Here is a 27,620-nt window from a genome sequence, read left to right on the forward strand (position 1 = left end):
AATCAAGGATGGTTGTGATGAGGATTGTGGCTCCCCCAACGCACACAGTGCAAAGGCCTGCACAAAGGCGTATGGCAAACTTGCTGACTGCAATATCCCTTTTGGTGCCACCACTGTCCCTCCACCTTCACTGGTGGGCCAGGCATGGGAAGCCCTGGCTGGGAAGACATGGACCCAGCAGATGCCCAAGGCCACGGGGTGGGCGTGGGGAGCAGGGCTCCACTCACCGTCGTCCGGCTCATAGGGGATCCAGCTGTGCTTGGCGTTCTGGTGGACGTAATAGGAGTTGCGCTTGGCGCACTGCTGGGCCCGGAAGTCCTCGTAGGGCCCCGGACACTCCTCGCCGTTGCAGACCTGGTACTGGAACGTGGGCCCCGAGCACAGGCGGCCTCCATAGGCTGGGCTGGGGCGAGCGCAGAGAGACCGTGCTGGCTGGAAAGGCTGGGGGTGGGGGCAGGCTTCCCACATGGTGACCTGGGGTAGCCCAGCCTTTTAGAGTAGCATAAAAAGGGGCTCCACTAACTTACAAACTAGAGAGGAACCCCCACTGTGAGGACTGCTGAGCTCAGAGCCTTTTGGTCCCTTCAGGCATATGCCACCTATTGTGTGTGTGTGTGTGATGGGGGAGAGGAGAGAATGAACAAAAGAAAGGGGGCAAAAGATGGGGGGAGGGAGAGGGAGGAAGACAGGAGGGAATGACTAACCCCCTCCAACTGGGCTAGAAGAGAAATCAATCTGATTCATCTTCGTATATTCTTTCAACCGTTACACAGCTCCTGACATACGGCAGGCCCTCAATAAATGACTCAACTGCTCCTATTTGCATCCACTTCCATTTCATATCATAATAAACTAAGGAGTGGTAAAAGAGACTTGGATTTGGAGTAAGAAGACCTGGCTAAATCTAACCCCAAGTCTTGCTGTGCCTTAACTTCTGCTTTAAAGGAAGGACCATAACACCTCTTATTTTACCTACCTCCTGGTGTGTCTGTGAAGAATAGATTTTAAAAAGGTATTTAAATCTGTACTCTCTTCTCCATTAAATTAAAAGGATCCGGTAAGATTATGGATACAAAGTACCCAAGTGAACAAGGTTACTGGGACTCTGCTCAGAGATGCCGGGAGGATTACATGGGTTTATGCATGGAAGTGCTTAACACCCCACCTGGCACAGATAAAGTGCTCCATACACTGGAGTAATTATAACAGCAGCTGCCCTTTATTAATCTGTGCTGGGCATGGTGCCGAGAGTGCATAGATTATACTTCATTTAAGCCTCATAAAATAAAAATAGTTATTATTTTTCAATAAATGGGGTTAACTATCTGTCATGACTGAGAGGTGGTCTATCCAGAGTGGGCATCACCATGCCTTTCTTTAACCTGGCTTTCATACCCCCACCAGGTTGAAGTTACAAGGCTGTTCATTTTGGCTCATATTTGTAAAGGGTCAGTACACAGGAACAGGCTGCTCCAGGGGGTACGGAGCGTCCCATCCCTGTACACAGCAGAGTATGAAGGATGCTCCTGAGGATGCTGGAGGGAGGGTGACCACCACCGAGCCTCTGTGATCCTAGGACCCTGCCATGCTGAGGTCTCCATCGCATGGCTCAGCACTGTGAGGCGTGGGACCGGCCCTGCCCCACAGAGGCACAGAATCCCTGAACGTGGAGACAGCCGACCCACACGGCCAGCCCAGCCAGCCCCCATCTCTCATGAAGCTGTGCTAAGCAGGCTGCTTCAGCTTGGGAGACGGAGGCCATAGAAAGCTGGTGCTCAGAGGTTCCAAAACCATGGGAGGGGGGTCCCCATAGAAGGGATAAATGGGAGAAAGAGATTATTCCCCCAGAATGCGGACATATGGGTAGGGGGTGGTGAGGGGGGGGGACTTGATGTTAGAAAGAGATAAGTTAAGAAAAATTGAAGGAAGTTTTGCTTCAGGTCGTAGGAAACAGACTTGGGGAATGTATCCTCCCAAGACATGGCTAGTGAACATTTAGATCAGTGTTTTCTCAAAATATAGCTGGAGGATGAGGGTCACAGGAGGGCTTGTTAAACTGGCCAAGGCTTGGGCCCACCCAGATTCTCCGCCGACGAGAATCTCAGAATCATTGGTTCGGACCCATTCTCAGATGTCAGTCAGACACAAAAGGAGATGTCAGACCCAGGTGGAAGTGATCTGGCGCCCCCCAACAATTCTGGGCCGGCATCCATTGGAATAGTACACAGCCACCTGCAGGGGACCTTCTTTCTTGTGCCCTGCCCCCCAGCGACTCCCTCTCCAACCCCCTCAGGCCCCTGCCCTGCCCACCTCAGCCAAGTGCACTCACGGGGGATTGTCACAGCTCCGGCTACGGGATCGAACCCCGCCCCCACACGACCGTGAACATGACCCGAACTTAGTCCAGGAGCTCCAGCCTCCATCCTGGCCATAAGTCTGCTCCGGCGACTTCCAGATGCAGTGACCTTTGAAGCACCACTGGGATGGAGCAGAGGGTGTGAGGTCACCCTAGGGCCACCGCTGCCTAGCCTGTCATAGAAAGTGCCCAACCGGGCACACGGCACAGCTGGCAGGCACCACGGGCGAGCCCAGAAAAAGGAACGTTAAGAGCACGAGCCTCAGGGTCACACAGAATCCCACCCCTACCATGCGCTGAGGGACCTTCAACAAAGGGCCCCCCTTTCTGATCCTATTCCTCAACTGTACCCTGGGGATAACAGCACCTGCCCACAGGGCTGCTGTGAGCATTCAATAACACCTGGCACACACAGCCCTCCCAAAACGGCAGATGGTGTTATTAATGATGACAATAACTGTGCAGTTATTTGGTTTACCACCCGCAGAGAAACAAAGGGCTGATAAGGGAGAGAAGACACAATCTTCCCACACAATCTAGAGTTGATCTTGGCTCTGTGCCTTGAAATCACCATCCAGGGGCCCCAGGCAGGTATGTTCATGGGAGGGAAGCCAGCCACCCGGGAGGTCCATCCATGCAGAGGCCTGGGTTTGAATCCCAGCTCGGCCACTACTAGCTATGTGTGGTTTTGGCATAGCTTCACCTTGCTGAGCCTCAGTGTACTTGCCTGTTAAATGGGACTGTTCCAAGAACTGAAGGCAGCAACACTTACAAAGCCCTCAGCACAAGGCCGGGCACAAAGGAGGGCTCAACCAAAGTCAACCCCCTTCCCTTTTCCTGTAGGGCCATAGTTAAGAAATACAGCAAAGCTCTCTGGGTCTTTTTCAAGAGATACTCAGTAGTTCTCAGCCTTGGAGTCACTTGGGGAACATTTAAGTACTCTGGATGCCTCAGCTTCATCCCAGACTGAGTCAGACTCTCTAGAGGTAGGGATTTTTAAAAGAAGTGGTAATTTTTAAAAGAAGCACTATACAGTTGACTATTGAACAACTCAGGGGTTAGGGGTGCCTGCCCTCTGCAGTTGAAAATCTACATATAACTTATAGTTGGTGCTCCATATCCATGGTCTGCATCCACAGATTCAACCAACCACAGACTGGTAGTATTGTGGTATTTACTGTTGAAAAAAAACCCCCACATATAAGCAGACCCATGCAGTCCTAACCTGTGTTATTCAAGGGTCAGCTGAAATTTACAGGCCATAAACTTCACTCATTTCAAGGGTACAATTCAATGACTTTTCACAAAGTTACAGCATTTGGCAACCATCACCACAATCCAATTTTGGAACATTTCCACCATCGTTAAGAGATATCTTGTACCCATTTGCAGTCACCCCCTGTTCTGGGGTGTGGGGGATTTTAAAGCTCCCCAGATGGTTCTAATATGCAGACAAAACTGAGAGCCATTGATTAACTCTTATGTGAAATTGTGACAGGAGAGGGCCTGGAAACTCGAACACACCTGGAGCAGGCAGACCCGAGTCTCCAGGATAATAGCCCTCCAGGTTAGGAGCCCACAGGGCCTGTACAAGGCCATGGGAAGCCCCACACATCTGTGAAGGGACAGACCGTTTATAGATGAGAATGGGAAGAACAGATGAGGGCAGAGGGTGAAGGGCAGAGGACAGGCTGCTGGGGGCAGCACCGTGCCTCTTCCCAGCCCTCTCATTTGCTTTGACACGACTCACAACTTCACAACAACCTGAGGAGTGGGAAGGATGCTTGGTCTGGGCTCAGCAGGGGTCAAAGAATGGCCCAAGGTCACCACACAGAGATGGGGGGGGTGGGCAGGGCCAGCAATAGAGCAGAGGTGGGTTTCAGACCTCAGCTCAGGGCTCTCAGATCCAGGGTCCTCCTGACACCCACACATACAAGAGGGTACAAATACACCCCAGGAAGTACATGAAAGGGCAGGTTTGGGGGGGAGGGGCAAGAAACAGCATGGTGGGCGGGGGGAGGAGGCAGAACACCTGGAATCTTCCCTTCACCCCTTCTCAGCCAATCACCCTCTGTCTGACCTCCACAAGTTCCCTAACCTGCCTGGGCTGCATTCTCCTCAAATGGCAGTAAGCATTCCTGCCGATGGGCTGGGAGACAAGGCCAGACTCTACTGCTGTAGAAGCCAAGGACTGTGGTGCCCGAGAGGAGAGGGCGTGTGTGTCAGTTCTTACGAGGACTCCCTGCCCATCTGCCCGCACGCGAGGCTAGCTCCTGTCCTCAGCCCTCCCCCAGCCCCCCGCCACACATTCATATCCACACTCAGAGGCAAGGCGGGTCTCCCGTGGGGCCTGCACCCCGGGAAGGCACTCCTGCTGCAGCCCCCCGTCTGCAGGTACCTTGCCTGGCGCGCACTCCGTCCCGTCCAGCGGGGGCCCCTTCTTGGTCTTGCAGAAGTAAGGGTTGTCAGGGTGGCTGCACCACAGCTGCTTGCAGGCCTCGAAGGTCCTGAACTGTGCGGCAAGTTCAGGGTCACTGGGCCGGACTAGCTCCCCAGCTCTGACGAGTCCAGGGGGCAAAGGACAGTGACAGAGCGAGGGGAGGGTGTGGTGGGCATTGGGGCCAGAACACTGCGAGGGGGGCAGGAGGGGCCCATCCAGCCAGAGCCCCGTGCGCACACAAGCTCGACCCCACCCCAAGCGCCACTGGCCTCAGCGACCCCTCCTCTCTCCAACAGGGCACCGAAGAGAAGGCACCAGCCACAGCCCACACGCCTCTGGTCTCCCTCCCCAGGCCTCCCTCCCTGCCTTTGCAGAGGCCACTCTGTGACTGAGCAGGGACCAGGGTTTGAGGCTCTGGGGAGGCTGGGTCCACTGATACCCCCTGAGCTCTGTGCATGTGGAGGGCTTTGAGAGGGCTGCCAGTCTAGCCCAGGCCCTGCAGCACCCAGACAAGGTCAGGACTCCCACCTCCCTCTAATCTCACTCAGCCACACCAGAGGTTGGCACCCTTCTGTTTCAGACTGTCCAGGAAAGTCCCAATTTCCTTTTCTCTCCTATCATACCCTGCTGGCCAGACTAGTGTCCTACAAACACAGCATCTGGGCACTGAAATCCCATATCCCAGCTGTTTCTCCACTCCCAAAGCAGAGACCAGGTGTTCCAGTGTGGCCTGGGCAGTGGGCAAGGTGGCCACACACAGGGCCTTCTGGTCCTGCAGAGCTGAGGAGGGGGCTGCGTTCCTGGATGGGGGTGGTTTGAGGTACTCGAGGCACCAAGGCCTGACCCCTCAGAGAGCCCCCTGCCCTGGGGTGTCCGCGTCTCTGAGCCTCCACCTGGGCCCTGGTGAGCAGCTGTTCAATTCTCTCCTAGGTGGCTCTAGCTGATCGCCAGGCTCCAGGCTCTCCCCTGCCCTGTCCTGCAGAGTAGGGACAGGGCTCTGTTCCCTTGTATCTATCTCCTCAAGTACGGGATGGGGGTGGGGGAGGGTTGGGGAAGCATGCAATTGATCCCCTGGAGAGAGGTTATATGGGGCACAGGAGAGCTTTACCAGTGTGGGAAGTCTGCCTAAAACATCCTGCCAAATGCCCAAAGAGCAGAGGGTGGCAAGTATTTCTCCACCAGGCCAGAGCCCAGCACCTGATCTGACACATGGGCCACCTGACAGATAAACTCCCCCGGTGACCAGCCCAGCCAGGATCCCAGCGGTGGCCCACTCTCTCTTTTGTACTCTGTTCCCATCTTTCCAGGCATTCTCCAGCCACCACACACGCTGGCCCCCCACCCCTCTGTGGGACTGCGTGGGGCGGGGATATGGCAGAAAGTGGCAGGGCCTGGGCCCTGGTCACCCTGCCTGGGCTAAGGTGCTCTGTGAATGACCAGCCTGCATCCCAGGAGGACCTGACCTGGCATCCAGCTGGCAGAGGCCGTGGGAACTTACCGCTGAGCAGGTGTGGTATCCAGTGCCGAAGTCAAAGCGGCATTGCTCGTCCATTGAGTAGTCAATGCCGGGCAGCTCCGGGGGCCGGGGCCAGGCAGGTGCAAAGGGATCATCAAGGAGGCAGTCATAGGAGCTGCCAGTAGAGGCAGGGAGGTGAGCAGGGCGGGTACAGGAATTCCCAAGCTCTCCCTTCCCAGAGGAGGGGGTGTTAACCAAGCAAGGAAGGCCTGCAGGAATCTGCCCCCGCTGCCCTGTGCCAGGAGTTGTGCAGTCCAGGGAGGACGGGCTGCCCTGCCCTCCCCTCGCTTCCACCCACGACCATGTCTGGGAGCTCCAGGGCAAGGGCACCCAGGACTGCGGTTAGGCACTCAGCTTGTGGCTTTCTTACGGGGCCTGTTTTGCCCGCATTACAGAGACACATCATGGCCCAGACTAAGGGCTGGCTCGTGGACAATTTGAGGGCTCACTGCACTGAGAGAAGAAGACAAGTCTGCCCGCCATGCAGGACGAACACTGGGCGCTGGCCGGCTGCTGCATGAGGTTAGAGACAGTACCTCTGCCGGCACCCGTCCCACCCAAATCCACTCTGCGCCCATTCTCGGCCTTGAGTGCCTGAGTCTAATGTTTGTCCTGGGCCTCCACGTCCCCGGAGCCCCAGGAGCTGACCAGCAAACCCAGAATTGAGCATGTGTCAGGAGTAGGATGGTGTTAGGAGGGGAGATGACTTGGGGGAGACGGAGTGGCAGGCCGCTTGCTCCCCATCTGAGCCCAGAGGGTGGAGGTGACCTACGGGAGGTAACGGCTGAGTTCCAGCTTGCTGCAGTGGGACCAGTGGAAGCGGTGGAAGGCAGCCTGCACCAGGGGCGCCATGACGCTGCCCAAGCTGGTCTCATCCGCGCAGCCGTTCCCCTGACCATCGTGCTCCATGCCGAGCCTAGAGGGTGGGGGAGGACAGAGGGGAGCCCTCAGTCATGCCCAGGGAGCCCACCCCTGGGGAGATGAGCAGGCGGGCCTGAGGCCCTGCCCTGACTGGGCTTCAGACTGTGACTTTTGGCCTCAGTTTCCCCACCATGCAGTGGAGAGGGTCACCCCTCTGGATGGAAGCTGAGACCCCGCCTGGCCCCCAGTGGGGCTGGACTCATTCTGCCCTCCTGCCCCCTCCTCAAACCCTACCCACGTCCTCACAGTTTCCGAGGTCAGCTCCAGCCCCACTCTGGCCCCAGGACACCTTTCCTGGCCGCCGTCCCTGTGGGCTGTCCTCCCCCAGCAGGGAACGCCTGTACCACCCTTAACAACTCACACGCCATGCACTGTCTTCCTTCCAGACCCAAGGTCTCACGTGCAAGGACCAGTTTCATTCTGTTCAGTTCGACCTCCCTTACTGTGCCCTCCCTGGGTGCCAGCCTCTTTAGCTTCTCCTAGACCCCGCGGTACCCAGCACAGGGCTTTGTGTGTGGTACCTACCTGCCGTGATGATAGTTTAAATGTAAAAGTTTGCTCTATATAGTTAGTATTTAACACCAAAGTCCAAAGGTTCTAAATTCTTAAACACTCCCAGGCGCCTGCATCTGGCCTTAACCACTAGACAGACACATGGGCCTCTAAGCTTGACCTTGTCTCTCCATAGGGAGGGGCTCTGTGAGTGAAGAGTGGACACGCCCTGGCCCCCACATACAGGAAGACAAACTCCTGGCTCCAGGATATGTGGAAGCATTGGCTGCCAGGGCAGGAAGGGCCCTCAAAGGTTTCCCTGGTGTCAGCCTCTGTGTTGCAGATAAGGACACAGAGGCCCCAGAGAGGAGGTGCTACCCACCCAGTGAGGGACAGGGCTGGGATGAAATCGTAGGGGCAGGCAGATGCAGAGAGGGGCATGGCCAACCACGGATGGCAGGCTCGCCCTCGGGACTGGCCCACTGCTCTCCTTCCCATGTCCTTCCAGCTGCAGAAAACAGCCCTTACTCTGTGTGTGGGCTGGGGGCGGGCAAGCTGGGGGCGGGTCCCGTAGCTCTGCCCTTGTGGACAGACAAGGCCAGGAGATGTGACTGTGACAGGTATATGTCACCACCAGACACTGGATGGTGGATTATTTGTTTTCTCCCAGCACGTAGCTTCTTATGTGCTTTTCTGTCCCATTCTCCACCGCAGCCCTATTTCTAGAACAGGGCCTGGCACACCGCAGGTGCTCAAGAAATACTGGTTGAATGAATGAATGAACATGCTCTAAACCAAGTCCGGGCCTGAGGATCACACAAGCCCACCACCTGCTTGGCCCGAGGCCTGGGTCTAAGTGCCCCTGTTTATGATGGACTCAGGCCAGGGCTCCATCGCGGAGCACTAGGAGGGCCTTGAGGCGTGGCTGAGATGGAGGGATAGAGGCCACCCAGAGAGGAGAGCACTGCCTATAAGGCGACACTGCTACTGGCCTGCCAGAGGCAGGGCCACATCTGGCCTCCCAAGGCCCTGGATTTGGGGCTGGGCCCAAGGCAGGCCCAGAATTGCTGTCTGGGCCTCAGGCCCCCCTCCCTGTCGGGGCAGCTCCTCTGGCATCTCCCTGGACACTGGGAAGGGGGTCCCAACTGGGGCAAAGCCTCCCACACCCGCAGACCTCCGCAGAGCTCAAGGCACAGCTCGCCCCTTGGTGCCACTTACACGTGGCCGGTCTCGTGAGCCACCACGAAGGCCGAGGAAAAGCCATCTTCGTGGTTAAGGGCACAGCTTCTCAGGGGGTGGCACATGCCAGTAACAGGCGCGTACCCTGCCAGGGAAAGGGAGAGAGGGCAGAGAGAGAAGTCACGTGCAGGTGAGGTAGGACTTGACAAGGTCTGTGCCGAGCCAGCCACCACAGGGACGTCCGGACCTGGTCACCACCGGAGGGTTCCTGGAGGAAGAAGGATCCTTCCAACGTGCCCCCCGTGTGTATGCACCCGCAGTACAGCTCCTGGGCCAAGCTGCCCCCACATCCTAAGGCTTCCCGCCCTCCCTCCTGGCCTGCAGCTCTCTGTGCCTGTTGGCCCCGAGCCTGCATACAGCCAACTTCCGAGCTGCATCCCTCCAGCCAGTCAGTCCGCTGGTGAGTCAACAAACAAGCTCCAAATGTGTCTATGCGGGGTAGCAGGTGGCACCGTGTTAGAGACTACGGGGAAAACAGGCGCGAGCCCGCAGTCCCCCAGCATACCCACACACCAGAGGGGCAGATGGCTTAGCAGGGAGACTAGGGGTCATGAGGTCAGCCTAGGTGTGGGCCTGCAGGGCCGGAGTTCAAGGAGCACAGAGGGGTGTGTGGGGTGGCTGGGGGGAAGGGCTCTGACCGAAGGGGTTGAGCGGGACCAGGGAATGACTTACGGGGGCCTAGAGCTGGGCCTGGAGGACAGCTGAGAGACTCTGGCGAGGTGGGGGGTGGGCAGGGGGAGGGGAGGACACGGGCAAGGTGCAGACACAGCTGCGCAGGCCTCAGGAGCCGCGGGCAGTGCAGGGGGCCGGCACGTGGCACTGAGTAAGCAGCTTTGTGTGTGAGGCCCGTGATCTACGGGGGCTGCTTCCCCGCCTCCCCAGGGCCCATAATCAGCTGGGAGGGCAGCCTGGGCTGGGGAAGATATCTGAGGAGGTGAGGATGGTAGAGAGCGCTCCCTGCCTAGGGCTTTCAGCCAACCATGACCAGATAGCTATTCCCTGTCTTTGGAATTGCTGAAGTCCTCTCTTATTTGAGATGGTTTTGGGGGCGTAACAAGAAGCTGTGGTGAGAAGGCTTCTTGGGTCCCGATTGTCCTGGAGGTCTGGATGTGCTTTACAGGGCATGCAAGTACACACATGTATGTGTGTCTGTGTGCACATGTGTCTGTGTGTCTGCACATGTGTGTCTGTGCATGAGTATGCATGTGTCTGTACATGCGTGTGTCTGTATGCATGTACATGTGTAAATCTGTTTGTGTGCGTACAAGCCTGCCTTTGGGGCTTCAGGGATTCAGACAAGCAGTCCTTCTAGTAGAGGCTGACTCTCTTCTAGCATCAAACCAGAAAACACTACAAAGCCCTCAACTTGGAGCTTGGAGATCCAGTCTGAGTTTCAGCTTTGTCTCCTCTCTGCTGTGAGGCCTAGGCAAGCCTCGTTGCCACTCTGTGCCTTGGTTTCCCCATACAGAAACCTGGGGGTGATCAAAGCTTCCTATGTCTGCAGAGCGCTTTCAGCCATCCTCTGTCACAGACATTGGATGCATCCCTCAGCCCTCTTAGCAGCCCGGGAATGGAGGAAGGCAAATACTACTATTTCTGCCATTCCACAGTTGGGAGAATCTCAGGAGATGAATGAGTTTGGATCACTAGGCTGGAGAGGCATGGATCTGCGGGTAGAGCAGGGCCTTCCTTTCTGAAGTCCACACCAGCCCCACCCTAGGTGCCCCGCGGCCTGCAGTGAGGACAGAAGGATCCAATGTGGGCAGAAGCATCTTGAAGATCACTGAGGTCTTCGAGCAGCCAGGCTCCGGGATGGTGATCACAGGGCCTAGGGCCTGACTCACAGCGACCTGCAGGCTCAACCAAGGCAGCAGGGACCAGAGCGGGGCCCTTTCAGTTCCCCTGGCCCCTGAGAAACCATTCCAAAGCTCGCCTACCTGTCCAGCCAGGTCCTGTCTCCAAAGTCCCAAGGATCTTTTTGTTGCCAGAAGACCTGGCCCCAGAGACAGCCTTGGCCTCTGCCCTGCAGCTGCACACACCTGGCCACGGCAAATACAGTACCTTGCGTACCTGAGGGCCCAAAGTCCTGCCGGGTGAGGAAGACGACGTGGTCATGGTGCTCCGCATGGCCGGGGTCCTGGCGCTGCTGAGAGTGCGCCCAGCGACACACCTGCTCCAGGCTGCGAGAAGGGTTCCCACGCTCGATCAGGCTCAGGGACTGGGGGGCCAGAGAGCAGAGTGCCGGTCAGAGCCCACAGACTGCAGCAGGCACCCTGCGCTGTGCTCCCAGCAGCAGGGGACACCGAGGCCCGCAGGACAGCAGGGCCTACCCCAAGGTCACCACTGTCCCGGCTCCGGCTGCCACTGGCACACAGCCCCGTTCCGTTTTAGGGAACCTTCCTGTGCCAAGCCCTGTGCTGGGCCACCTGTCTGCTGAGAACTCACATTATTGCTAATTCCTCAAGTAACCCACAGGCAGGTGTTGTACTGAGCATCTCCTCTATGCATTCATTGTCATTAATCTCCACAACAGCCCCTAGAGGAGAGTTCTGTTTTTACTCCTGTATGGGGGAAAACAAGCAACAGAGTCCAGAACCCCCGGCCACAACCCTAGCAGGACTTGTCTCGGTCACTGGCCCCCCCTCTAAGCCCCATTTTCCCCATCGATTCATGAAGCAGGACCTCCAGCTGTACGGGTTGAGGACTGTCCATTTACCTGATTGGAGGGAATTCATAAGTCCCCGCTTACCAACCCCAGATGCCTCCGCCACTGAAACCTCAATTCTAATGGTTTTGGGGTTCTAATCTTGGAAACAAAATGTTTCCTAGATGCTGTTATCCCTCCCCGATACCTTAGCTGGTCTGATGCTCTGGCCCCCCACCCCTTCTCCCTCAAACACTGCCTGTTGACACGGGGGTTTACCTGTCGGTAGCCAACCATGATCAAGCGGACAAGGGCGATGTTTATGTGGACCCCCAGGGACTCATCGTGGTAAATCTCATCCACCTTCAAGAAGAGATGAGCGTGTGGTGTTAGGGGAAGCAAGAGTTCATTAAAGGCCCACTGCGTGCCAGGTATCTGACACGTTATCCTGCTTCATCCTTACCACGGCTTTATCTGGCAGGTACTCCTATCCTCAGATGAAGAAACTGAGGCAGAGGGAGGCAAGATGACCTGCCCAAGGACACACAGCTAACAAGCTGCACAACTGGTTTTCAAATCCTGGCCCACCAAATTCCAACACTGAGATCTCTCCATGAAGCCAAAGCATGAGGGGACCTGGTCTCAAACCCAACAACTCGGATGGAATCTTGTCTTTTTATATCTCTGAAGAGTCCTTCCAGAAATGTCACCCAGCTCAGGTCACTCATCCTCACAGCCCTGTGTACCTTTCCAATTGCCTCTGGAATCACCCGTCTGCTCTGCAGTGCCTGGGCACTCCTCCAGGGCAAATCCAGGAGGAAAGGGCTCTAGGGCCTTGGACCAGCAGCAGCACCATCACCTGGAGCTCGTTAAAAATGCAGAGTCTTGGGCCCACCTCCTGAGTCAGAGTCTGAGTTAGAACAAGATCCCCAGTGATGCTCAGGCACGGTCAAGTCTGAGGAGAGGAGCAGTGCATTGGATTATTCCCTTCTCCCACAGGCTCAGGGACCTTTGGGGCAGTCATGGCACAGTTCATCGAAGAACGCAGCCCCCAGCCACTCCCCTGTTCAGGAAGTCCCGGAACTGTGTCCATAACAGATGGACACCACCTCTGCCTGCCCACCCCCAAGGACAGGCAGTTCACCCACTCCTGAAGACGCCAATCTCCTGAGTGGTCCCACTGGACAAGTCCATCTTTTTTTTTTTTTTTTTTTTTTTGCGGTACGCGGGCCTCTCATTGTTGTGGCCTCTCCCGTTGCGGAGCACAGGCTCCGGACACGCAGGCTCAGCGGCCATGGCTCACGGGCCCAGCCGCTCCACGGCATGTGGGATCCTCCCAGACCGGGGCACAAACCCGTGTTGCCTGCATCGGCAGGCGGACTCTCAACCACTGCGCCACCAGGGAAGCCCCATCTTTTTTGTTTTAAATAACTTTTATTCCTGGATATAAAATATTTCACTCTAAAAACTCTGAAAAATACCCCCAAAAAGTCTGAGGCGATCAAGATGGCGGAATAGTAAGACATGAAGCTCACCTCCTCCCACAGATACATCTAAAATACATCTATATGTGGAATGATTCTCATAGAAGATCTACTGAATGCCGGCAGAAGAGCTCAGAGCTCTGAAAGGACAAGAAAATCTCCATGCAACTGGGTAGGACAAAAGAAAAAAGGAAAAAAAAAAAAGGAAAGTGAAAAAGGAATCAGAACAGGACCTGTGCCCCTGGGAGGGAGCTGTCAAAGAGGAAATGTTCCAGCACCTGAGGAGTCCCCTCACTGGTGGGGAGATCAGCAGGGACAGAGGGGGGCTTCAGAGCCTCGGAGGAGAACTCAGCAACGGGTCTGCAGCAGCTAGAATGCAGAGAAACCCGCACAAATGGTCAGTGCCATCGCTCTGCACTCCCCAGCCTGAGACATGTGGCCACCAGTGTGGACGGGGGCTGGGTGTGGAAGCTTGGGCTTCAGAGATCAGACCGGGGAGAGGACTAGGGTGGGCTGCATGGGAACACCCTGAGGGGCTGGAGTCTGGTGCAACCACAACTGGAGGTGTACACAGAGGAAGCCTGGGCCGCCTTAGAGGTCAAGCGCCACTGTGTGGGCGGTGTGTGTGGGCAAGGGGAGGACCTGCTATTCTAGCCTCTTTCCCTGTGTGAGCTCTCAGGCAGTAGGACACTGCCTACACGGGCTCCAGGAGCAGTGGTGAGCTGCCTCTGCTCCCACGGTGTGCTCCAAGTGTGCGCGTGAGCTGCCACCGCTGCCAATAACCCCATGATCAGGCACCAGCCGCTGCATCGGCACACCCTATATCAAGGGGATAACGGCCAGCACACGCTGAGGAAAGAGGCAACATGCATCCATACTAAAAACAGCCCTCGCACCAAAAATATTAAACCCACACAAGCTACACAGGGACACTCTCACATATAAATAGCCCTCCAAGACCACAGTAGATAATTGTTTCTCCTAAACTCACAGAATTAAGAGAAATATAAGTAAAATGAAGAAGCAGAGGAACCACTCCCAGTTGAAAGACCAAGGGAATTCACCTGAAAGAACAAACAATGAAACAGACCTCTTCACTCTAATAGACACCGATTTCAAAAAGGAGATAATGAAAATACTGAAGGAATTAAGAAAGGCTGTCGACAGAAATGCAGAGTACTGTAAAAAGGAACTAGAAACTATAAAGGGGAACCAAGAAAAATTAGAAAATTCATTTGCCAAGACGAAAAGACAACTGAAGGCAATGAATAGCAGAATAAATTATGCAGAAGAATGAATAAGTGCCCTGGAAGATAGAACAATGGAAATCACCCAATCAGGATAGCAGACAGAAAGTCAAATGAAAAAAAAATGAAAGCAATATATGATAATATATTATATGGGATAATATATTATAGGATAATTTAAAGTGTGCCAATCCACCTATGGGATAATATAAAGTGTGCCAATGGGATGATATAAAGTGTGCCTATGGGATAATATAAAGGAAAAATAGAAAGCGTGCCAATCTATGCATATGGGATATGCGATAATATCCTATGGGATAATATAATATCCTATAGGATATTATAAAGTGTGCCAATCTATGCATAATAGGGATTCCAGAAGGGGAAGAAAGACAAAAGGGGATTGAAAATGTATTTGAAGAAATTATGGCTGAAAACTTCCCAAACTTAAAGAAGGAAACAGATATCCAGGTACAGGAAGCACAGAGGGTCCCAAACAAGATAAACCCAAACACACGTACACCAAGACATATTATAATAAAAATGACAAAGTTAAAGAGAGGGTTCTAAAGCCATCAAGAGAAAAACAAAGAGTTAATTACAAGAGAACCCCCATAAGGGTATCAGCTGATTTCTCTACAGAAACATTGCAGGCCAGAGAAGAGCGGCATGATATATTCAAAGTCCTGAAAGGGAAAAATCTGCAACCTAGGATACTCTAACCAGCAAGACTGTCATTTAGAATAGAAGGAGAGATAAAGTATTTCTCAGAGAAGCAAAAACTAAAAGAATACAGAAATACAAAACCTATCCTGAAGGAAATATTGAAAGGTCATCTCTAAGTAGAAAAGAAGTAAGAATATATAGGAAAGAGAAAATCACAATTGGAAAGCAAATCACCTAAATAAACCAGTCCACAGATTAAAAAACAAATCAAAAAATCTCTGTGAAAGTGATGATAACCACAATGAATAGCAAAAGGATGAACACAAAGATGTAAAAGGACATCAAAATCATGAAAAGTAGGGGAGGAGAGTAAGAAAATGTAGATTTTTTTTCATTTCCTAGAATGTGTTTGAGTCTATATGATTACCAGTCTAAGGCAAGTAGAAACAGGATGGGGTTAACATACTTGAAAAACAGGGTAACCACAAATCAAAAACATACAAGAGATTCACAGAAAACAAAAAGAAGAGAACATAAGCATAACACAAAAGAAAATCATCAAGCAACAAAAGGAAAAACAAAAAAAAGAAAGGGACAGAGAAGAAATATAAAATCAACAGGAAAACAAGGTTAACATGGCAATAAATACATATCTATTCAAAAGTACCTTAAATGTCAATGGACTAAATGCTCCAATCAAAAGACACAGAGTGGCAGATTGGATAAAAAAATAAATAAATAAGCAAGAGCCTACAATATGTTACCTACAAAAGACCCACTTTAGGGCTAAGGACACACATAGATTGAAAGTGAGGGGATGGAAAAAGATATTTCATGCAAACAGAAATGAAAAGAAAGTGGGGGGTCACAGTACCCATATCAGACAAAATAGACTTTAAAATACAGGCCATAAAGAAAGGTAAAGAAGGACACTATATAATGATAAAAGGATCAATACAAGAAGAGGATTTTACACTTGTCAACATTAATGCACCTAATGTAGGAGCACCCAAATAAATAAAACAAATACTAATAGACATAAAGGGGGAAACTGACAAGAATACAATAATAAGAGGAGACTTTAACACCACACTCATATCAATGGACAGATCTTCTAGACAATCAATAAGGCAACAGAGATCCTAAATGATACAACAGAACAGTTAAGACTTAATTGATATTTTCAGGACATTACATCCAAAATAACCAGAATACACATTCTTTTCAAGTGCACATGGAACATTCTCTAGGATTGACCATATACTAGGGCATAAAACAAGCCTCAACCAATTTAAGAATATAGAAATTATCTCAAGCATCTTTTCTGACCACAACAGCATGAAACTAGAAATCAACCACAAAAAAAGAAACGAGAAAAAAACAATTACACGGAAACTAAACAACATGCTACTAAAAAGCCAATGGGTCAACAATGAAATCAAAGAGGAAATTTAAAAACACCTTGAGACAAATGACAATGAAAACACAACCATACAAAATCTATGGGATGCTGCAAAAGCAGTTCTTAGAGGGAAGTTCATAGTGATACAGGCCTTCCTCAAAAAACAAGAAAAATCTCAAATAAACAACCTAAACTACCACTTAAAAGAATTAGAACGAGGGCTTCCCTGGTGGCACAGTAGTTAAGAATCTGCTTGCCAATGCAGGGGACACAGGTTCGAGCCCTGGTCTGGGAAGATCCCACATGCCGCGGAGCAAATATGCCCGGGCACCACAACTACTGAGCCTGCGCTCTAGAGCCCGCGAGCCACAACTACTGAAGCCTGCACACCTAGAGCCCGTGCTCCACAGCAAGAGAAGCCACCATAATGAGAAGACTGCGCACTGCAACGAAGAGTAGCCCCCACTCACCGCAACTAGAGAAAGCCCACGCACAGCAACAAAGACCCAACTCAGCCAAAAATAAATAAATTTATTTAAAAAAAAAGAATTAGAAAGAGAAGAACAAACAAAACCTAAAGTCAGCAGAAGGAAGGAAATAATAAAGATCAGGGGGGAAATAAATAAAATAGATTTAAAAAACAATAGAGGGACTTTCCTGGTGGCGCAGTGGTTAAGACTCCGCGCTCCCAATGCAGGGGGCCCAGGTTCGATCCCTGGTCAGGAAACTAGATCCCACATGCATGCCGCAACTAAGGAGCCCATGAGCCACAACTAAGGAGCCTGCAAGCCACAACTAAGGAATGCACCTGCCGCAACTAAGACCCAGCACAACCAAATAAATAAATAAATAAAGATTTTTTTTTTAAATAGAAAAAATCAATAAAGCCAAGAGCTCATTCTTTGAAAGGGTAAAGAAGACTGACAAACCTCTGGCCAGGTTCACCAAGAAGAAAAGAGAGAGAACCCAAATAAATAAAATAAGAAATGAAAACGGAGACATAACAATGAATACCACAGAAATACAAAAAACCCTAAGGGAATACTACAAAAATTTATATGTCAACAAATTTGACAACCTAGAAGAAATGGACAAGGATCTAGAAACATACAGCTCACCAAAACTGAATCAAGAAGAAACAGATAATTTGAACAGACCAATCACTAGAGCTGAAATAGAATCTGTAATTTAAAAATTCCCTACAAATAAAAGTCCAGGACTAGATGGCTTCATAGGCGAATTCTACCAAACATACAAAAAAGAATTTATACTGATCCTTCTCAAACTCTTCCAAACAATTGAAGAGGAGGGAACACTCCTAAAGACATTCTATGAAGCCACCATCACCCTGATACCAAAACCAGACAAAGACACCACCAAAAAAGAAAATTACAGGCCAATATCATTGGTGAATATAGATGCGAAAAGTCTCAACAAAATATTAGCAAACCAGGCTTCCCTGGTGGCGCAGTGGTTGGGAGTCTACCTGCCAATGCAGGGGACACGGGTTCGTGCCCCGGTCCGGGAGGATCCCACATGCCACGGAGCGGCTGGGCTCGTGAGCCATGGCTGCTGAGGCTGTGCGTCCAGAGCCTGTGCTCCGCAACAGGAGAGGCCACAACAGTGAGAGGCCCGCGTACCGCAAAAAAAAAAAAAAAAAAAAAAATTAGCAAACCGAATCCAACAACACATAAAAATAATCACACACCACGACCAAGTGTGATTCATCCCAAGTTCAAAAGGATTGTTCAACATATGTAAATCAGTCAATGTGAAACATCACATAAACAAAAGAAAAGACAAAAACCACATGATCATCTCAATAGATGCAGAAAAAGCATTTGACAAAATTCAACATCCATTTATGATAAAAATTCTTACCAAAGTGGCTACAGAGGGAACATATCTCAATATAATAAAAGCTATTTATGACAAACCCACAGCCAATATAATACTCAATGGTGACAAGCTGATAGCCTTCCCACTAAAATCTGGAACAAGACAAGGATGTCCACTCTCACCTCTTCTGTTCAACATAGTATTGGAAATCCTAGCCACAGCAATCAGACAAGAAAAAGAAATAAAAGGTATCCAAATTGGAAGGGAAGAGGTAAAATTGTCATTATAGGCAGGTGACATGATTCTATATAGAGACAACTCTAAAGACTCCACACAAAAACTACTAGAACTGATAAATGAATTCAGCAAGGTAGCAGGATCCAAGATTAACATACAGAAATTGGTTCCATTTCTTTACACTAACAATGAAATATCAGAAAAGGAATGTAAAAAAACAATACCTTTCAAAATCACAACCCCCAAAATAAAATACTTAGGAATAAACCTGACCAAGGAGGTGAAAGACTTATATGCTGACAACTATAAATCATTAATAAAGGAAACTGAAGATGATTCAAAGAAACGGAAAGACATCTATGCTCTTGTATAGGAAGAATTAATATTGTTAAAATGGCCATACTACCCAAAGCAATCTACAGATTTTTAATGCGATCCCTATCAAATTACACATGACATTTTTCACAGAACTAGAATAAATAATCCTAAAACTTATATGGAACCATAAAAGACCTAAAATTGCCAAAGCAATCGTGAAGAAAAAGAACAAAGCAGAAGGCATAACCCTCCCAGACTCCAGACAATACTACAAAGCCACAGTAATCAAAACAGCATGGTATTGGCACAAAAACAGACATATGGATCAGTGGAACAGAACAGAGAACCCAGAAATAAACCCACACACCTATGGTCAATTAATCTTCAACAAAGGAGGCAAGAATATACAATGGGAAAAAGAGTCTCTTCAGCAAGTGGAGTTGGGAAAGCTGGACAGCTGCATGTAAATCAATGAAGTTAGAACACACCCTCACACCATACACAAAAATAAACTCAAAATGGCTTAAAGATTTAAACATAAGACATGACATCATAAAACTCCTAGAAGAGATCCTAGGCAAAACATTCTCTAACATAAATCATAGCAATGTTTTTCTTAGGTCAGTCTCCCCAGGCAATACAAATAAAAGTAAAAATAAACAAATGGAACCTAGTCAAACTTACAAGCTTTTGCACAGCAAATGAAACCATAAAAAAATGAAAAGGCAACCTACAGAATGGGAGAAAATATTTGCAAACAATATGACCGACAGGGCTTAATTTCCAAAATATACAAACAGCTCATACAACTCAACAACAAAAAAACAAACAACCCAATAGAAATATGGGCAGAAGACCTAAATAGACATTTCTCCAAAGAAGAAATACAAATAGCCGACAGGCACATGAAAACATGCTCAACATAGCTAATTATTAGAGAAATGCAATTCAAAACTACAAAGAGGTACCACTTCACACCAGTCAGAATGGCCATCATTAAAAAGTCTAGAAACAATAAATGTTGGAGAGGGTGTGGAGAAAAGGGAACCCTCCTACACTGTTGGTGGGAATGTAAGTTGGTGCAGCCACTGTGGAAAACAGTATGGAGGTTCCTCAGAAAACTAAAAATAGAATTACATATGATCCAGCAATCTCACTCCTTGGCATATATCCAGACAAAACTCTAATCCAAAAAGATACATGCACCCCTATGTTCACAGAGGCACTATTCACAATAGCCAAGATGTGGAAACAACTAACTGTCCATCGACACGTGAATGGATAGAGAAGATGTGGTACATATATACAATGGAATACTACTCAGCTATAAAAAAGAACAAAATAATGCCACTTGCAGCAACATGAATGCAACTAGATATTACCATACTAAGTGAGGTATGTCAGAAAGAGAAAGACAAATACCATATGATATTACTTATATATGGAATCTAAAATACAACACAAATGAACCTATCTATGAAACAGAAACAGAAACAGACTCACAGATACAGAGAACAGACTTGTAGTTTCCAAGGGGGAGGGGGTTGGGGGAGGGATGAACTGGGAGGTTGGTGTTAGCAGGTGTAAGCTATTATATATGGAATGGATAAACGACAAGGTCCTACTGCATAGCACAGAGAACTATACTGAGTATCCTATGATAAACCATAATGGGAAAGAATATTAAAAATGAATGTATGTATGTATAACTGAATCACTTCGCTGAACAGCAGAAATTAACACAACATTGTAAATCAACTATACTTCAATTAAAAAAAAAAAGCTCCCAAGTTATGAGAAGAAAAAAGTTGTCTCCTATTATATATTAGCCAGATATATAATAACTATGGTTAACACGGCTTCCTGCTGTGTGCGTGTGTGTGTGTGTGTGTGTGATTTTTACAAAATTGGAATCATGCTGAATATACTGTTTGTATTTTTCTTATTTCCTGAAGCATCATTCTGTGGATTTAAAAGCATCACCTCTAATGTCTACAGGTGATGGGCCATCACTTACGTAACTACTCCCCTAGGAGAAGTGACTTGTCCAGGAGGAGAAATGACGTGGTCAGCAAGTCAGTGTCAGTACACAGCAGTGTAGCTGCCAGGAGCCAGAGTCCTGGGTTCAAACCCCAGCCTTGCCTCTTAGGATCTGGATGCCTTGGGGCACATCAGGTAACTCCTTAGAACCTCTGTGTCTGTAGACTGGGGATCATAATGGCTGTCGTGAGGCTGGCACGTGGATGCATGCCAACTCAACATCTGGGGATTATGAGTGAGCCCCACAGGCAGAGAGGCCCACGGGCACGGTCAATGATGGAGGCAGAAGTGGAACCAGCCTCTGACTCCTGCCCACATGGCTTCCCGGGAGCGGGGATGGAGATTCATGCATGACCCTGTTCTCACCATTTCACCTTTCCACGCCCTTCAGCTCATGAGCAAAGGAACCAGCCTACAACCCACAAAGGGACTGCTGTCTACCCGATGGAGAGGGACAGTGTGGCCAACCCTACATATGAGAGTCCCATGGGGAGGGGAAGGCCAGCAGGGGGACCAGAGGTCTGCTCCTGTGTTGATGCACCCCTCCTGGGACACAAGAACAGAGGCCCAGTCTACTCTCCCACACCTGGCAGCTGCCCCAACCCATGAGCGTGCAGACTCCAGAGCAGCCAGCACCAGGCTTCCCCCAAGGGCCTGCCTGGCACCCATGTCTGACCCCAACTGAGACCAGAGACCAGTGCCTGCTGGGGGACAGCAGGCCCCACAAACCCCATCACACATAACAGTGGCAAGTCCAATGGGTGGGAGCACCTCCCTCCACCCTCCTCCCCTCTCCTGCAGGAGCAAAGACATCATGGGAGCAAAGTGGCCAAATGCATAAATAGATGATGTCCTTCTCCACCCGCCTTCCCCGCCTCATCCTAGGAGAACCTGCACACATTTTCTCCCTCACAGAATTCCAACCTGAGTACTCTTTGCTGACCCACTGAACCGACACTCGATCTGCAGTAGGATGACTCAAATAAGCCCAACATTTCAGCCCCTCCAACACCAGTACATGGCCTTCCTTCTACACAAGGGTGTGGCCAGCGTCTCAGACCTCCCTGATGGTGCCCTGTAAGAGTGCAGACCAAGGACGGGGTCACAAGCAATGCATGCTCCACACAGCCACATCTGTACACCTTGTATACATGTGTAAACCCACCAGTGACCCCAGGGCAGGGGAAGGAAGCAGTCACTGGGTACATGGGCGGGGCATCTGCAGGGCCTCTGGCCATCTAGAGTACCCAGGCCATTGCCTTCCTGCTCTCTTCTGTCTCCAAAGTGGACCAGGCAGATTGCTGCCAGAATCCTGCCACATTACTCATTTCTGTCCCACACTCCGCCAGCCAAAGCCACTCTTCAAGGGCTGCAGTTACCCCTGCTCTACACTGCATCTCCAGGCAGGGACGCTGGGAGGTCCTCACAGAACTGGAAAGGGGGCTGCTGCTCTCTGAGCAGGAGGAAGAATCAGAGCCTAAGTGTCCAGTACAGGTAGGGGGTTGAGTGGGGCCTCCTGACACCGACTCCCACTCCCAGGTAACTGGCCCAGATGCAAATACTGAGCAAGCAGAAAGGGACATACCATCTGGAGAGACCACTCAGCGCTCTGAAATAATCTGGACACCACAGGCTTACGGTCACTGGTGTATTAATCTCTGTGGCGCAGACCCCTCGTGCCCCACCCCGGGGGTCAGGGGAGAGGAAGAGGGTGCTTGTGGGAAGGAGGGTCAGACAGGTCTTACTGGAGGAGCCAGAATGATCCTTGACTGAGAAGGTCATTGACCCTTTGGGGATGGGCAGAGGCTTGATGCAGGAGAGAGGAACGCGGGAACCATGTGGAGCCACCAAGAGAGCCCCAAGGTCACTGGCAGTCAAGGTAACTGAGGCCAATCCCCACGTGACGGGGAGTTTCTTCCCAGCCCATGCCCGCACACCTCCAGCAACAGGGCACTCTCAGCCATTAGAAAGCTCTCTGTGCCATGAGCCCCATTCGGCCTTCCTGTCCACCTCCCCATCTGGCCTCAAGTCTCCCTCTTGAAGTTTCATTGAGCGCATCGGCTCCATTCCTGGAGACAGATGGTCACCACGGACTCCCAGGGACTCCTCTCTAAGCTCACATCAGTCAAAGAGAATGTCTTACAGGCAGCAAGACAGAAGACAGATTACTCACCAAGGAAGGACCATTGCGTTGGGAGTAGGTTTTCAACAGTAACAAGGGAGACCCTGAAGTAACACCATCAAAGCACCATGACAAAGAAGCCATCAGGGCTTCCTTGGTGGCGCAGTGGTTGAGAGTCCGCCTGCCGATGCAGGGGACACGGGCTCGTGCCCCGGTCCGGGAAGATCCCACATGCCGCGAAGCGGCTGGGCCCGTGAGCCATGGCCGCTGAGCCTGCGCGTCCGGAGCCTGTGCTCTGCAACGGGAGAGGCCACAACAGTGAGAGGCCCGCGTACCGAAAAAAAACAAACAAACAAACAAAAAGAAGCCATCAACCTAGAATCCTGGACCCAGCAAACCATCTTTTAAGAACCATAATGAAATAAAGACATTATCAAGTGAAAGAAAACTGTGACTGGCACACGGACCCACTAAAGGATCTGCAGGTAAGGAAGATGGAAGGCAGCCTAAATACGAGAATGCATGTATAGTTTTGAGCCTGTGATACGAGCAGGGTTCCACAATGAGATAGTCTGGTATCTTCTTATGTTAAATAAGGATAATGAAAATGAAGCAGTTAAATTTTCTCCCATATTCTGCCCCCCCAAAAGTAGGGTTGGCCCTGTCACTCCAGGGGTCTGGTCTGTCTCTGGGGCCCTGGCTCATCTGTACACACCCTTATTAGCCCTTGAGTGGGGACCTCAGTGGCTTTGATTCAGCTGGAGCTACGCTGACACTCTGCACAGGCCAAGGAGGGGGCTGTACAGGGCTGCCGTGTCCAGCAGAACCAGAGAGGCTGTGGGCACATGGGTTCCACCCACAGCCCTGAACTGGTGCCCCAGCAAGGAGATGAGGCTGCCTGAGAGACCCAGGACCCCAGCCCTCTGGAATAAACACAGAGCTGCTCCCTGACAGGCTCCAGCCTGGCTGTGCACTCAAGGCCTGGCTCTGTCAGCCTCTGCCTGCCACGGCTGTCTCCCAAATGCCAGAGGTGAGGCCAGCTCGCCAGCTCAGGGGAGATCAAGAATTGCTTCCAATGGTTGTGGGAAAAAGCATGATTGCTGCAAGACACACCCATGGGGCAGAAAAGAACACTGCGTCTGGTCTCCCTGCTCCCCCGACCTCAGCCAAGTTCAAGACCAAGACCCCCCGACCCAGGTTAGAGTTCCACATAACATATTGGCCTGGGATGGCTCTTGGCTGTGTATCAGAAAAACAAGCACAGGTCAGGACTCCCTCTGGCCAAGGGGAGACGAAACAGCAGAAGCGAGAGGATGGCTAGAGAGCACTAGGGTTGGAGGGTGACTGCTAGTCACTGAACACCTACAATGTACCAGGCACTGTGCTGAGGGCTTTGATGCAACCTCATGCAATCTTATGGAGGGAGGACCTATTCTTGTTTCATATGTGAGAAATCCGAGGCTCAGAGAGGTTAAGTAACTTGCCCAAGGCTACCCAGCTGGAAAGTGGGAGGGCTGGGATTTGAACTCAGCTCTCTATGAGTCTTAGCCACTACACACAGCTGCTCTCCAGAACCAGCTTCTGTGGCAGGCTGGCTGGGGTGGGCTTTCTCTGGCCTGGAAGAGAAGATGAGGGGAGTGGGGTTCCATGTCCAGTGAACAGCAACTCGGCCAGTCAGGGATTGTTATAAGAACCCTTTCCCTCTTCTCCTGTAACCCTGTGTGGCCAGGCCTCCCAGGGGCCTTGTGGTCAAGCCCAGGGAGCAGGAAGAAGGGAAGGGGGATCTACTGGGGTGGGAGTTCTGAATCTGTTCTCCTGCCCAAAGGGAGGATCAGAATCTCTGGGCACCTGCAGCAGCAATGCCCAGGTTTCAACCCACGGCTGGCGGGGGAGAGCTAGGCCCAGGGGAGCCCATGCGAGGGCAGCTGGCAGCCTTCCCTTCCGGACCAAGCCAAGATGGGCTTCTCCTTCTTGCTTCCAGCAGAGAATGGTCCCCCACCAACCCCAAGTTCCCTCACTCCCTAGGGAATGTTGCTTCTGAGGGGCTACGGAGCAGAATGTCCACCTACTGCTTGGCAGCCGGGTTCAGCAGGGCTCCACAGGGAGGGGCAGTGCGGAGAAAGCCAGACCCTGGGGTCTTAAGCCCGCCCCTCACTCAAACAGGAGAGGGTACTCACTGCTACCTAAGGGCTGGCACAGCCCACACCTCCCAGCATCACCTCCCAGAATCCTCCCAGCAACCTGCTCGCAAGGAAGTCATTGCCCTTCTTTCCTTTTTAATCAATATACTTTCAATTTTAGCTTTAGATTTTCAGAAAAGCAGTGAGGATAGTATAGAGTTCCCTGTTATTAATATCTGCCATTACCATGGTACATTTGTCACAATGCATGAACCAATACGGACACATTAGTACTTAGTAAAGGCCGTATTTTTTCAGATTTCCCTAATGTAGGGGTATTGTCCCATTTTTTGGCTATGAGATCGCATCTGGGTCAGCACATTACATTTAGTTATCCTGTCTCCTTCGACTGCTCTAAGCTGTTTATCCTCTCTGATGGCCCTCAGACTTTCCTGGGTTTTGATGACCTAAACAGTTTCGAGGAATACTGGTTATGTATTTTGCAGGCCGTCCTTCAATTTGGGTATGTCTGATGTTTTCCTCATGGTTTAGACTGAGGTTATGGGTTTAGGGAGGGAGAACACAGAGGTGAACGCCCTCATCACATCGTGTCAAGAGTGCGTGCTATGGGACTTCCCTGGAGGTCCAGTGGTTAAGACTCCGTGCTTCCACGGCAGGGGGTGCGGGTTCGACCCCTGGTCAGGAAACTAAGATTCCGCATGCCATGCGGCGTGGCCAAAAAAAACAAAAATAAAAGGAGTGCGTGCTACCAACATAACATCATTGGTGATGTTGACCTTGATCACCTGCAAGAGAGGCTGCTTGCCAGGTTCCCCCACTGTAAAGTTACTACCTCCCCCCGCCACCCGGCCCTGGCTTCCATGCTCTGCTCTTTAGAAGGATGTCACTATGCACAGCCCCCCACTTCAGGAGCGGGGAGTTAAAATCCACCTCCTTGAGGGCAACGGACCTACGTCATTTATTTGAAATTCTTCTGCAGAGATTTGTTTCTTCTTCCCCATTTATTTATGTATTCAATCATTCATTTATCAGTATGGACTCGTGGATATTTATTTTATACTCTGGGTTATAATCCAATACCTCATTATTTATTTTATTGCTCAAATTGTCCCAGCTTTAGCTCTTTCAGTTGGCTCCTGTCCTTTTAACACACTCCCATCGTTTTGGGCTTGGGGGGTCTTGGGGGGGCACTTCCTTACTTTCTGACATTACAAGACATTCATCTTGGGCATTCCCTGCCCCAGCTCTACAGTCAGCCACTCCTCTAAGGAGCTCCAAGGAGCATGGTATGTTATCTCTGTTTTCATGGCCAGAAAAGCTGGCCCAAAGTGATGGAAGAGCTCGTCTAGGGACAGCAACCACAGGTGGCGTTCAAGCACAGCCCCCACTCATGTGCCTTCCCTGGTCACTGAGTGCCTCTGAACTTGAACAGAATGCGGGCAGCATTGCTTGAAGGTCGGGGAATGGCTACAATGACTTCTCTGGCCCTTTCTCAATACTGGGCTCTGGGGCCAGTCCTACTGTCCCCAATCCCTGACCCTTCTAGCAACACGGCACACGGCGCCCCTGCAGACCAGGTGCTCCAATGCACCCTGCATCTCATGAGGCCAGGACGCTCTTCCTTCCCCTTGTTTATGATTGCAGGAGGCCAGGTGGCAGTTCAGGTGTGTTGCCACTGCCTGTGCAAGCAAGACCCTCTTGTTATTCCTGGTGGCTTCACAGGATACCATAATCCCTTAACATTTCAGGCAATGAACCGTTTAGGGACTATCTGAGGAAGGAATGTGAATCATGGGTGTCTAAAAACCTCCACTGCCACTTTCAGTAAGGATCAAGAAGGCATCGCATGGAAGCTTGCAGTATGGGTGTCCGTGGATTGGATGACATCTCAGAGGAAGAGAGGAGCGTTCCTGCATCATCACCCAGGCTCCTGATGGCACAGGGGACAATACTGTGTGGAAAAGCACAGATCTTGATGACTCTATGCTGAAAGTGATTTGGACAAGTAATACTCTGAATGTGAGGAAGTTATGGGAATACCTTAGTTACTCACTTTGTCACATCTGTATACATACAAGAGTAATATATGATCAAAATCTAAGCGTAAACAAAGCTAAAGAGCTCTTCCAATAAGTACAAATACAAATGCTAAGTGATAAGAAAACATCATATCAGAATTTAATCGGTAACATTTTTTCTCTTTCTCGAATCTATGAAATAACGGAGCATCTGACGATTGATGGGGTCTTAGATTTCATGAAATGTGGTAAATATGCGTTCACACATGCCTGAACTCATCTGTGTGTGCACATGTGCATGTATCCATGTGACACGGATAGATGTGGGCATATGTATATGCACGTGTGTAAACACATGTACTGTACATGTGCCTGCATGCACACGTGCGGATGTCTGTCAGCAATATACTGCTGCCTACAGCCTGGGGTCCCTGCTCTCCCCAGGCCCTCAGGCGCTGACCCACGAAGGAGCCAGAGCCGGGCCCTGCTGTGCCCTGG

General features: G+C 50.7%; 1 protein-coding gene across 1 annotated transcript in view; it reads right to left on the reverse strand.

Annotated features, from left to right (window-relative positions):
- The window catches only part of ADAMTS14 (ADAM metallopeptidase with thrombospondin type 1 motif 14), a gene marked incomplete at its 5' end in the record, with an annotated part of 112,800 nt that overhangs the window by 19,880 nt on the left and 65,300 nt on the right, over positions 1 to 27,620 (reverse strand). Inside the window, 8 exons of the mRNA XM_081256535.1 lie at positions 228 to 403; positions 2,330 to 2,478; positions 4,755 to 4,868; positions 6,295 to 6,427; positions 7,085 to 7,228; positions 8,944 to 9,049; positions 11,035 to 11,182; positions 11,888 to 11,971. Coding sequence (XP_081112661.1) covers positions 228 to 403; positions 2,330 to 2,478; positions 4,755 to 4,868; positions 6,295 to 6,427; positions 7,085 to 7,228; positions 8,944 to 9,049; positions 11,035 to 11,182; positions 11,888 to 11,971 — 1,054 coding nt within the window. The remainder of the gene's footprint in view (positions 1 to 227; positions 404 to 2,329; positions 2,479 to 4,754; positions 4,869 to 6,294; positions 6,428 to 7,084; positions 7,229 to 8,943; positions 9,050 to 11,034; positions 11,183 to 11,887; positions 11,972 to 27,620) is intronic.

This window comes from Mesoplodon bidens (assembly GCF_964165515.1).
Source record: "Mesoplodon bidens genome assembly, chromosome: 1".
NCBI classification, from domain to species: domain Eukaryota; kingdom Metazoa; phylum Chordata; class Mammalia; order Artiodactyla; family Ziphiidae; genus Mesoplodon; species Mesoplodon bidens.